Consider the following 11,476-nt stretch of genomic DNA (forward strand, 5'->3'; position numbering starts at 1 on the left):
TTTCCGGGAGGCAGAGAAATGAGCCAATGGGAGGCCTTAAACGCCGAAAGAAGGCGGGAATAGCAGGTGCATCCTGGGTATCTCGGGAGTTGTAGTTTGATCTAATTTTGCGAGCCAATGAGATTCGGGGAAACGTAACAAGGCTGCGGTCGAGGCTGGGACTGACAGAGTGAGCTGGAGAGGATGGGATTACGCAGGGGGCGGACCCAATGAACGGCAAGGGTTTTCGTGACGGCATCGGCACGCGCCGGAAGCGCTGCTCACACGGGCTCCACGGCTGGCGGCGAGGATGGCCGGGTTTGCGGAACTCGGGCTGTCGTCGTGGCTGGTGGAGCAATGTAGGCAACTGGGTTTGAAGCAGCCCACGCCTGTGCAGCTCGGCTGCATCCCTGCCATCCTGGAGGGTGAGTGCGGCCCGGAGCTTCCCCAGGAAGCGTCCCCGCTCCTCTTGCTTCCCTTTCCTCCTCGTGGCCTCTGCCCGGGCCGGTCTCGCGGGGCGAGGGGCAGACTGGGCGTCACGGGCCAGCCTGGGCTGCGGAGGCAGACTTGGCGGTGTCGGCCTTAGGACTGCATGCCTGACTCGCTGCATGTGCGCGCACGAGTGGTGCACGCTCTGGAACTTACTTAGCCGCAGAGCACAGGGAGGGCTTGGTAGACGACTAAACGGTAGTACTGCGATAACTTGGCGGAGCTGGCCCTATTTTCCTTTTGCAAGCGAAAACAGGCTTTCAAAATCGCTGGTAAATCCAGGCCTCCGTACTCCTGTGACTGCTTTTCTCCTCGCTCTTCGGGCCCAACCCAGTTTTGCCATTAAAGAGATGCTCCCAGGAAGCCTGAGAGGTGACAAGCTGAGAGGTTAAACAAGCAGAAATGAAGGAGTCAACAGGGAGGTGCATCAGGAAAGAGAATTCTTGGTTCCCCTATCTCCAAGAGGGAGTCAGAAGAAGGTGGTGGTAGCAGCAGGCATCTTGGGCCAGATGGATATGGGTTCTAGTCCATTCTGCTGCTCACTGGCTGTGCGTCCTGAGCAAGTCTGTGAAACTCAATTTTCTTTTCTGTTAAGTGGAAACAATAATAGTCTTTACTTTGTAGAATTTGTCATTTGCCACAATATAAAGTTGTCAGTGTTCCCAGAATGGAAAAGGCACCCAGTAACTGCTCACTAAATGTTAGCCGTTGTAAACCAAGCCAGACGGGATAGCTGTCTACACCTAGAGTGTGTTGATACTGCTTTATTCTCTGCTCAGGTCGGGACTGCTTGGGCTGTGCCAAGACAGGTAGCGGCAAGACTGCGGCATTTGTCCTGCCCATCTTGCAGAAGCTGTCTGAGGATCCCTATGGCATCTTCTGCCTCGTGCTGACACCCACCAGGTGAGTTCCCCGTAGGCCGCCTGGTGTTAGTTAACCGGCAGCATTCTCTTGGGCAAGCACCTTTTACCTCTCCAAGCCACACTTTCCCCATGTGTGAGATGGGGACAAAAATTATGCCCACCTCTTAGGGCTACTGCAGAATTTAACAAGATGTGTGAGAAAGGGTCTCACTGTAGGGCTTGACACAGGGCAAGTGCTGGCCAGACGGGAGCTGCCAGCAGTCGTGTAGCCCAAGAAATAGACAGGTCTTCTGTCGTTGGGTAGACAGGTATAGCAGTTGACGTGATATGTCATATAACAGCGGTAGGAGAGGTAGGCACAGCATGCCATGAGGGTGTGGCTTGGGGAGTGGGGGATTGAGGAAGGCTTCATTCAAGGGGTACATTAAAGGATGAAAAGGACCTCTCAAGGGTCCAAGTTTGGAGAAAAGTATCATAGACAGAGGGACCTGCTAATGCAGGTGTGCAAAGGAATGAAAGGCAGGGAGCAGAGAGGGTACAGGAGCCCGGCATGTTAGAGCTAGTTTGAGAAAGCCCTCAAATGTCAGGCAGAGTTTTAGAATTGATTCTGAGGGTGTGCAAGCAGGAGGGCAGGACAGGAGGCCAAAAAGCAGGGCTGTGGGACAGGGAGAGGCCTAGGTGGAACTGGGGCAGGGAGCTGACCAGCCCCAGAGGAGAGGAGGCTGATGGTTGGGTCTCTGGCTTGGGCAACTGGATGATGTTGAGGCCATTGCTGAGCAAAAGTCATGGGAGAAGGCACATGTTTGGGGTCGGGGAAGATGCTGAGGTCAGTTTGGGTCAGGTAGGTTGGATGGGGCCATGGGATGTTCCAGGGCCAAGACTGGTGAGGGTGCAGGGGCCACAACAGGCCTCCAAGGCTCAGCCTCACAGCCTTCGTTCAGCCAGTGGAGGGTGCGTGAACAAGAGAGGGTGAGTCAGGAGGCCTGAGGTGCAGGAAGGAGCCCCAGGGATGGAGATAGGCAGGGGAGGTGGGCACAGAACCGCTGACTGACCCAGCCCAGCCCTTCATGCCCACAGGGAGCTGGCTTACCAGATTGCAGAGCAGTTCCGGGTCCTGGGGAAGCCTCTGGGCCTGAAAGACTGCATCATCGTCGGTGGCATGGGTATGGACTCTGGGAGGCTGGGTGGGGGGCACTGGGCATGGTACCCTGCGGCATCAGACCACCCACCCAGCCCCACTTCTTGCCCTCCACCTCCAGACATGGTGGCCCAGGCGCTGGAGCTCTCCCGGAAACCGCACGTGGTCATTGCCACACCAGGGCGCCTGGCTGACCACCTCCGCAGCTCCAATACCTTCAGCATAAAGAAGATCTGCTTCCTGGTGAGTTGGCCTGGCTCTGCCTGCACTAACCTCGGGGGCTGGGGCCGGGGCCCCCGGGCACAGTTTCAGAGCCTGGGCCTCTAACTATTGTATTTGGGAAACGTGTCCTGCTAGGAATAGTGACAAGGACAGCTCAGAGACCAACAAGAGCGGGCCTGTACTAGCAAAGGTGGTGTTGCAGTGTTGCTGCCTACACTTGGAGGGAGCGTGCTCCAAGGCCCATATCTGAGTCTCTGAATGCAGCATGCTGGGGGTGTTGGCCCAGGGCCATAGCTGGCACCCTCACCCTGGCTGCCATCCCCCCTGGCACTGCAGGTGATGGACGAGGCTGACCGGCTGCTGGAGCAGGGCTGCACCGACTTCACTGTGGACCTGGAAACCATCCTGGGGGCCGTGCCAGCCCGCAGGCAGACGCTGCTCTTCAGTGCCACGCTGACTGACACACTCAGGGAGCTGCAGGACCTGGCCACCAACCAGCCCTTCTTCTGGGAGGCACAAGCCCCGTGAGTCCACAGCCATAGACAGGGCAGGCAAGGGTGGGGTCACACCCATATGGGGCAGGGCAGTAGCCACATTTCCACAAAATGGGATGCTGGGGCTCAGTGGCCTGTCCATCCCCAGGGTGCGCACCGTGGAGCAGCTGGACCAGCGCTATCTGCTAGTGCCCGAGAAGGTCAAGGATGCTTACCTGGTGCACCTGATCCAGAACTTCCAGGACGAGCACGAGGACTGGTCCATCATCATCTTCACCAACACGTGCAAGTGAGCGTGGGTGGGCGGGGCCCACATCTCCTCTGACAGCCCTTCGTGAAGGTGGTCCAGTGTCACTGGCCTGGGCCACAGAGACAGCCAGGCACTCCCTGGCCTCTGCTCAGACCACAGATTCTGGAGGCCTCCCTCAAGGAGCCAAGCTCCCCCAGCCAAAGGTGGAACCAGGCTTCAGAGTTCCTCAGATCCACTCTTTTTTTTTTTTTTTTTTTTTTTTTAAAAAAGATGACCGGTAAGGGGATCTTAACCCTTGACTTGGTGTTGTCAGCACCACGCTTACCCAGTGAGCAAACCGGCCATCCCTATATGGGATCCGAACCCGGGGCCTTGGTGTTATCAGCCCCGCACTCTCCCGAGTGAGCCACGGGCCGGCCCACTCAGATCCACTCTTTTTTTTTTTTTTTAAAAAGATGACCGGTAAGGGGATCTTAACCCTTGACTTGGTGTTGTCAGCACCACGCTTACCCAGTGAGCAAACCGGCCATCCCTATATGGGATCCGAACCCGGGGCCTTGGTGTTATCAGCACCGCACTCTCCCGAGTGAGCCACGGGCCGGCCCACTCAGATCCACTCTTGATGGAAGGTCTGGGAAACCCCTGCAGCAGCTATCTTAGCAGCCTCATCACTGTGGCCGGGGGTGTCACTAAGCTTTCCTAGGTCTGCGGTCCTATCTCACAGAAAGTCATGACTATAACTGAGGCCCAGCGTGCATTACCACCAACACAGAGACCCCTGAGGCAGTTCACATTGCTTTCTCCTTTGAGCTATTTCGGGAGGTTGTTCCAGTATGAGCCAGGATAGAAGAGCAGAGATCAAGACAGTCCATATGTATCTGTTCCCAAAAGAGGAAAGGTTGGATGTAGGGTGGCTGTCAGACACAGCAGGATACAGCAGCTTACATGATAGTACCAGTTATTTTTCTCTGCCTATCCCTCAACTCTGTTTTCCTTTACTGGCTCCTCCTCGGGAGGCCCACCCCTCCTGGTACAACTCAGTTTCCAGCCTCTCAGCAGAAAGAACGGGACTCCGCCTGTTCAGAAGTGAGAGCAGCAGTCCCAGTGCTGAGTTTTGTGGGTTCAGCCTGGGCAGGGAGGGTCACCACAGAGGACGGCAGGAAGGCAGGACCATTGACACCCCACCCTTCTGCTTCTCCTGAGCTGCACAGGGCCACCCCATTTCGCATCTTGGGGGTGGGTAGGGCAGGAACGCCCTCCCAGGAGCCCAGAGCTGGAGGGGCTGACAGGCGCATTCTTCCTGCCAGGACCTGCCAGATCCTGTGCATGATGCTGCGCAGGTTTGGCTTCCCCACCGTGGCCCTGCACTCCATGATGAAACAGGTGAGCAGCCCCGGGCCGGCCAGCCTCATGGCCTTTGCCCAGACTCTTCCCTCTGCCTTGAACCCTCTTCCTGCCACCTCCTCTTTCCTGGTCTCAAACATCACTTCTTGGTGAGGCCCTCCCTGACCACATCTCTTTCTCTCGTCATTCACTTGGCCCCCCTCCCGTGGCCACTTCCCTTGATGGACTGTGAGCCCCGTGAAGGTGGGGACTGTCCTGGCCTCTGCCCTGTCCCCAGACCTCACACAGTTAGCCCTCCTCCAACCACCACTCCCAATTCTCTCCTCAACATGGCGCAGAAAGAACGCTTTGCTGCCCTGGCCAAGTTCAAGTCCAGCATCTACAGGATCCTGATTGCAACAGATGTGGCATCCAGGTGAATGGCCCCCAGGTCCCACCTCCGTCTCTTGCCCAGGGTACTCCCTCCTCTATGACAGCCCCAAAGAGAGGTTGCAGGGGGAGGCTGGCCTTGGGTGTGGGTCAGGCAGCCCCGGCTGCTCTGCTGAGTGACCTTGTGTGAGTTCTAGTCCTGGTTTCCCCACCTGGACAGTGGAGCTGACTGACCTCTGCCTTCAGGGGCCTGGACATCCCCACAGTGCAGGTAGTCATCAACCACAACACCCCTGGACTCCCCAAGATCTACATCCACCGCGTCGGCCGCACGGCCCGTGCAGGTGAGTGTGCAGGTGGCTTTGGGCACCTATCCCACCAGCCCGCCCAGACCTTGAGAAGCTAAAGTTACGAGCTTTTGGGATGCAGGTGGATCCAGCCCACAGGTGAGAGATACTAGAGGCATTTTTTGCAAACTGGGGAGATTGTCCTTCAAAGTGCAAAGGCAGGGGCTGTTCTGCCTTCTCCACAGAACCCAGGTGGTGCTAACTGAGCAGCATGTGGCTGTCCCCTGCAGACATGACGCACATTGCCAGGCGGTGCTAACTGAGCAGTGTGTGGCTGTCTCCTGCAGACGTGACACACATTGCCCCCATCTCCACCACTCCCTGTTTCCTCACCCCAGCCCCACCAGGGAGGAGCACAGTGTTCCTGAGATTCTCTCACACCTGCAGACAGGAGAGACATGGCTCCTGGAGTCAGACTGGGTCTGGCCCTTCTGTCCTCACCCTGTGGCCTCGGGCAGGTCCACATCTGCTCTCTGGGCCCTGCTGCCTTGTCAAGCAGTGGATAACAAAAATGGTGATCCCTATTTTGGGCTGCTGCCAGGATCACAGACCTTGTCAGCCATCAGTACTGTTCCAGCCTTAGTCACCATCACAGAAACAGGGAGCAGAAAAATGGGTGCAGAGATCTGGGCTGAGGCTCTTTAGGGCTGATTACTGACATAACTTAGCCTGGGCTCCCTGGCAGCCAAGCCAAAAAGGGAAACCAGCCATGTCACCATCCAGGCTGGCAGGAGAGCTGCCTCTCCCTAGTGTCCTGTGGCTCCCCTGGGATAGATCCACCCTGTATACAGAGGCCTGGCAGGAGGTTGAGCCCCAACATGCTGGGCTGGTCCCTTCCCCATCAAGCTTTCATTCTTCACCTCTCGGGGGGAGCTCTGAGCTGCGTAGCTGTCGGATCTGCCTGTGTTGGCTCATGACCTGGCCCCCAGCACATAGCAGGTAACTGGTTGTCCCCACAGGACGGCAGGGACAGGCCATCACGCTGGTGACGCAGTATGACATCCATTTGGTACACGCCATTGAGGAGCAGATCAGTGAGTGGGCCTGAGGTCGGGGGTGGCAGAGGTGGGCTCCTTTCGGTGGGACACCCATTTGCGCCCTCTGACACCAGCTGGCCTGTTCATATGGGCAGATTCAAGTTGTGCTTCCCTCCCATGCAACCCCCGAGAAGTTTCTTTTGCCCTGTCATCGAAACAGAACCTCCCCCCAGTGGCTAGCAGCAGCCGATAGCCACATCTGGCGGGAAGGGACTTTGGTTTCTAGACTAAGGTGTGTGGACGGTCCCTGAGGCTGACCATCTGCCATGACATCAGAAGCCCCAGCAATGGACCTGGGAATCTTACAAACCCCTTCGAGTGGTTTTATATGTAGCTGAGATGGAGAAACATTAACTGGAGCATCTCCAATCACTGCACAGACTGTCCTAAAATTCAGAAACATCTTGACTTTAAAGGACCTTATTGGGCCAGGCGGTTAGCTCACTTGCTTAGAGCATGGGGTTGGTAACACCAAGGTCAAGGGTTCAGATCCCTGTATTGGCCAGCTGCCAAAAGTAATTTTTAAAAAAATGACATTGTTTCTAAAAAATAAATATTCATAGTCAGGCTTATAGTATTGCTAACACCAAAAAATACCAAAAGACTGGCTGGTTAGCTCAGTTGGTTCGAGCACAGCCTTATAACACCAAGGTCACAGATTCAGATCCCATGTTGGCCAGCCACCAAAAAATGAGGAAAGCAGCCTGTATCTTCCTTGGGTCTGAAATCCCTGATCTGGGTCACCTGACCCTTATCTCATATGACCCTGGATGGCCTTGCATGTCCCATCTCATGGGGAACTCACTGCGTGGCTAAGATCCCTCTCCCTGTGGTGTCTCTTCCCCACCCCCACCCTGGGCTCCATGTTCCCCGCAGAGAAGAAGCTGGAGGAATTTTCCGTAGAGGAGGCCGAGGTGCTGCAAATCCTCACGCAGGTCAACGTGGTGCGGAGGGAGTGCGAGATTGTGAGTGTCAGGGTGGGGCCGAGGCTGGGCTGCTCCTCAGGGTACTCCCTTCAAGGTGGAGACCCCCTGACTGGCCTCTCTCCCCCCCAGAAACTGGAGGCAGCCAACTTTGATGAAAAGAAAGAGATCAACAAGCGGAAGCGGCTGATCCTGGAGGGGAAGGTGAGGGCCACACTGCAGGTGGGGGGTGGGGAGCTCATCCCTGGGGGGGGATGCCTGGCTAAGCCACCCCCTGGTTCTCCCTGTGCCAGGACCCCGACCTGGAGGCCAAGCGCAAGGCCGAGCTGGCCAAGATTAAGCAGAAGAACCGGAGCTTCAAGGAGAAGGTGGAGCAGACATTGCAGCGGCAGAAAGCCGGCAGGGCTGGCCGTGAGGGGCATCCACCCAGGGCCCTGCCTGAGTTCCACACAGCTCCCACCTGCTCAGTCTAGGACTCCTTCATTGAGCTGAGGGTCTCAGGGATCTCCTGTGGGGGCAGTTGTCCTCCCGGGGCCTGCCCACAGAACCCGAGGACGCGCCAGCCCCTCCGCCCCACAGCACCCGCTGGCCCCTTCCTGGAGCCTCAGCTGAGAGTGAGGCTGCTGAGGAAAGAACACAGCTGCGAGGCTGGACCCAGCTCATGTGCACTGACCCTCGCACAGCGTCACCTCCCAGGGGTGTCATGGAGCCCCAGGGGCAGCATGCTGTGTGCGGGAGGTGTTCAATAAAGGGGACTTACAACTTCCTTAGTCTTATTCTCTGGGAGTGCAAGCGGGAGAGGAGGCTGTGGCCACCTGTGCTTTTCAAGACCCCCGGAACATTGTGTCACCCAACCCCAGCCCCACTTCTCTCTTCCCATCAGGCAGGCCCAAAGCTCTGTGGACAAACTGCCAGCTCAAACCTGGCCATTGCAGCCACATGACCTTGGATTGGTGAAGCCCCTTCCCTGGGCCTCAGTTTCCTCATCCGGAAAATGGGCATAGCAGCAACATCACTCTGCAGATGCCGTCCTGAGGTCACTGTGCCTAGTGAACACAGCTGTGTTCCACCCACCTGGTTATGTCCAGGGGTTGTGGCCAGAGTGAAGGGGATTTAACCAGGAACCACTTAAGCCCAAAGTTGGCCAGACAATACAGGCTAAGCCCAGGGGGACAAAGGCAGAGGCACCTGTGCCCTCAGGCTCTCTGAGCCTTGTTTTTCACGGGCAGGTGGCTTCCAACTGCTACTCAGATGCAGGGTGTGCCAAGGTGCATCCAAGAGGAGGAAGGAAAAGGGGTTGGTGACAGATGTTATGTGTCTGGGTGCCCATACACCACACACACACACAGCCACGCTTAGAAATGTAATCTGGGCATCAGCACGTACCCTGGGTATTCTAGAAATTCTACACAATGAGAAGCTCAGAAACAGCCCTCGAGCTGTGAGTGGCCAGGGTCAGCTGAAGATCTGTGGCCAGGCCAGCCCCAGGCTGAATTGGGCCCCCAGTCTTGCCAAGGCAAATGGGCCCAACTGTGCCGCCTGCGGCATGGCCCAGGTTGTGGGCAGGAGTCGTCCATGTAAAACTGGCCCCTGAGGGCCCTGGCTCAGGGTGCTGCCTCAGCCAGGCAGGCCAGGCCCTCACGCAGCTCGCTCAGCTCGAACAGCCTGACGTCCAGCAGCTGTGCAGCCCTGCCCACCTCGGCCCGCGCCCTCTCCCGCTCAGCTCGTGCTTCCTCCAGGCTGCGCTCCGTCGCCCGCAGCTGGTGCTCCAGCTCTGCATTGCGGGTCTCCAGGTCCTGCAGGGAGAGGGTGGGCAGGGTTAAGGGTCCAACAAGTCTCAAGGGTCACCAGCCCCACCTGGTGTGTCTGGCATCTGAGTGCCATCCCCACAGCCCTTGCTCTGGGCCAAGACCCCCCCGTCTCCCAGCCTCCTCCCTGAATCTCCGTTCTGCCCAAGACACTCCTTGTTTCCCCAATTGTATTGAACATCAGAACTGATCAGGTCCCTCGTCTGCTCAAGACCCTGCTGTAGCTCCCTTCATGCTGGGAATGAGACGCACAACCCAGTCGTCTGGCTTTTGCCCTCCTCTCCTTGCTCAACCCACTCAGCCTCACTGGTCTCCATGCAGTTCCTCGAAAACCCTGATTTCTTTCTCACCTCAAGGCCTTTGCATGTGCTGTGCCCTCTGCCCAGGAGACAACAAGGAGAGTTTCCCTAACTTTTCTCTCCCTGGGATCCTTTTGGGGGCATCAGATCCTTTAACACTTCTATGTGTTGGGCTCACGGGAAGTGCCCCTTGAACATTTCTCGGTTAAAAGCTTCGGTGAAAGCCAAGCCAGCCAGACCTGGGCTCAAATTCAGACTGTGACCTCAGACTAGGGACATGTGAGGATTTGATGGGGTCCAGCACAAGAATTCAACAGGAACTCAAAAAACAGCGCTCACTGGCTGAGCGCGGTGCGGCCAGTCTCAAAAAGGACAAAAAAAAAAAAAAAAAAAGTTACTCGTCGAATGAATGGATGGATACGAAAGAGTACGAATATCCACCGTTTACAAGGCACCTACTGCACAGCAGGTCTTCTATGGGCCTGGCCTTCCCAATCTTTCACAAGTCCAGGCAAGGATTGTTCTGACTGTTTACAGGTGAACAAACTGAGGCATGGAGCTGCACGGGACTGGCCAGGAAGGCAGCTTTCAGATCTGCCCTGCTCCAGGGGCTGGCCACCCATCGTCAGTCACCCCGGGCCCTGGCCCCAACACACACCTGCATCTTCTGCTGTGTCTCCTCGCGCTCGGCAGTGTCTGGGGCCTCGCGGGGCCCACCAGTCTGACTCTTGAGTGTCTGAATCTCCTAGGGGAGAAGGGTTCCCAGGATTTGTCAGGGCTCCCCATGGGAGGGGAGGGGAGGGAGGCCCAGGGACCATGCCCAGTACTCACCTGGTCCCTGGTTTGCACTAGTGCCTCCAGCTGCTCCAGCGACTGGCCTGGCACTTCCTTCTCGCTGGCTGGGGGCGGCTCAGCAGCTGCCTGGGCCTCCAACTCAGACAGCTGCAGGGACAGAAAGCTCATCCCCTGCCACTCCAGCCGGCACTCCCCTGTGGCTCCCCAGACCCCTGGGGACTCTGCCTCCTGCTCAGCCACGTCTATGACTGGGCACTCACCCCTTGGTGCCACCACCCACCTCTGGGAAGCCTGGAGGATGACCCTCTGAGGATGGCGTTGTCTCAGACCCATTTTACAGAGCAAGACACTGAGGCTTGGGGAAGTGACCTGCTGAGGTCACACAGCCAGTCTGTGAGCCCAGGGCAGATGGGACTCTGATGAGACTCAGATGAGACTGAGAGGTCCAGAGCGGCCAGGGCTGGATGGGGTCTCTGGGAGGGAGCGCTGCCCTCACCCGCTGCCGCAGCCGTTCGGCCTCTGCACGTTGGGCCTCCAGCTGCTGCCTCCACTGGGCGGCGGCGGCGTTGGCTTCTCGCAGGGCGCCCGCCAGTTTGTTGTTACTGTCCTGCAGGGCGAAGAACTCAGCCTCCCACTGCACCTCGCCCACCGACCTGCGGGGACGTGGGAGTCGGCAGGAGCGACACGGGATGGAGGCGGGGCGAGGGACAGCGCGGGGGGCTGGGGCGGAGCGACGCCGATCTAGGGGCGGGGCGGTGCTGGGCCGGGGGCCGGGCGGCACTGTAGGGGCGGGGCCAAAGTGTGGTGGCGGTGCCAGGGGCGGGGCCAAAAGAGCGCTGAGCTGGGGTTGGGGCGGCCCGGGGAGGCGCGGTCTTGTCGGGAAGCGGGAGCGGAGCGGTGGGGAGGCGCACCGGGTTTACCAGAAGCCCGGGGAGGCGTGCACGGGCGGGGCTGGCCCAGAGAAGAGGGGAAGGGGCGAAGTGAGCCCTGGAGGCGTGGGAGGGCAGGCTCAGGGACGATCCAGCAGGACCGCGGTCCGCCTCCGGCCCTAGTTTGGGTGCTGGGGCAAGCCTCACCCTCTGGGCTCCTGAGAACCTCCGCGCCCCGCCCCCGCCCGCC

General features: G+C 58.1%; 2 protein-coding genes across 3 annotated transcripts in view; one reads left to right on the forward strand and one right to left on the reverse strand.

The window, feature by feature from the left end:
* Positions 1-243: 243 nt before the first annotated feature.
* On the forward strand, positions 244-8,221 carry DDX49 (DEAD (Asp-Glu-Ala-Asp) box polypeptide 49). Of its 2 annotated transcripts, XM_008580159.1 has the most exons (13): positions 244-404; positions 1,248-1,371; positions 2,409-2,494; positions 2,591-2,712; positions 3,028-3,215; positions 3,334-3,474; positions 4,743-4,818; positions 5,118-5,194; positions 5,395-5,492; positions 6,455-6,529; positions 7,409-7,497; positions 7,588-7,659; positions 7,749-8,221. In XM_008580159.1, exons 1-13 carry the CDS (start codon positions 290-292, stop codon positions 7,926-7,928), a joined length of 1,443 nt encoding a protein of 480 aa, XP_008578381.1. In that variant the 5' UTR covers positions 244-289; the 3' UTR covers positions 7,929-8,221. The 2 variants fall into 2 exon arrangements, with proteins under 2 accessions (XP_008578381.1, XP_008578382.1); XM_008580160.1 differs by lacking the exons at positions 244-404; positions 2,409-2,494 and having other exon boundaries at positions 1,286-1,371.
* A 584-nt stretch (positions 8,222-8,805) lies between these two features.
* The window catches only part of HOMER3 (homer homolog 3 (Drosophila)), a 6,411-nt gene continuing 3,740 nt past the window's right edge, over positions 8,806-11,476 (reverse strand). Inside the window, exons 6-9 of the mRNA XM_008580161.1 lie at positions 10,854-11,047; positions 10,394-10,504; positions 10,221-10,307; positions 8,806-9,251 (exon numbers count right to left, since the gene is read on the reverse strand). Coding sequence (XP_008578383.1) covers positions 9,060-9,251; positions 10,221-10,307; positions 10,394-10,504; positions 10,854-11,047 — 584 coding nt within the window. The 3' untranslated portion in view covers positions 8,806-9,059. The remainder of the gene's footprint in view (positions 9,252-10,220; positions 10,308-10,393; positions 10,505-10,853; positions 11,048-11,476) is intronic.

Source organism: Galeopterus variegatus, unplaced genomic scaffold (assembly GCF_000696425.1).
Source record: "Galeopterus variegatus unplaced genomic scaffold, G_variegatus-3.0.2 Scaffold2037, whole genome shotgun sequence".
Classification (NCBI taxonomy): Eukaryota; Metazoa; Chordata; class Mammalia; order Dermoptera; family Cynocephalidae; genus Galeopterus; species Galeopterus variegatus.

Excerpts from the sequence above, each read along its gene's own strand:
- DDX49 (XM_008580159.1), top strand. The coding sequence starts at position 290 with ATGGCCGGGTTTGCGGAACTCGGGCTGTCGTCGTGGCTGGTGGAGCAA. Across the intron at positions 2,495-2,590 it reads CATCATCGTCGGTGGCATGG|ACATGGTGGCCCAGGCGCTG; the intron begins GTATGGACTCTG and ends CTCCACCTCCAG. Across the intron at positions 7,660-7,748 it reads GGCTGATCCTGGAGGGGAAG|GACCCCGACCTGGAGGCCAA; the intron begins GTGAGGGCCACA and ends TCCCTGTGCCAG.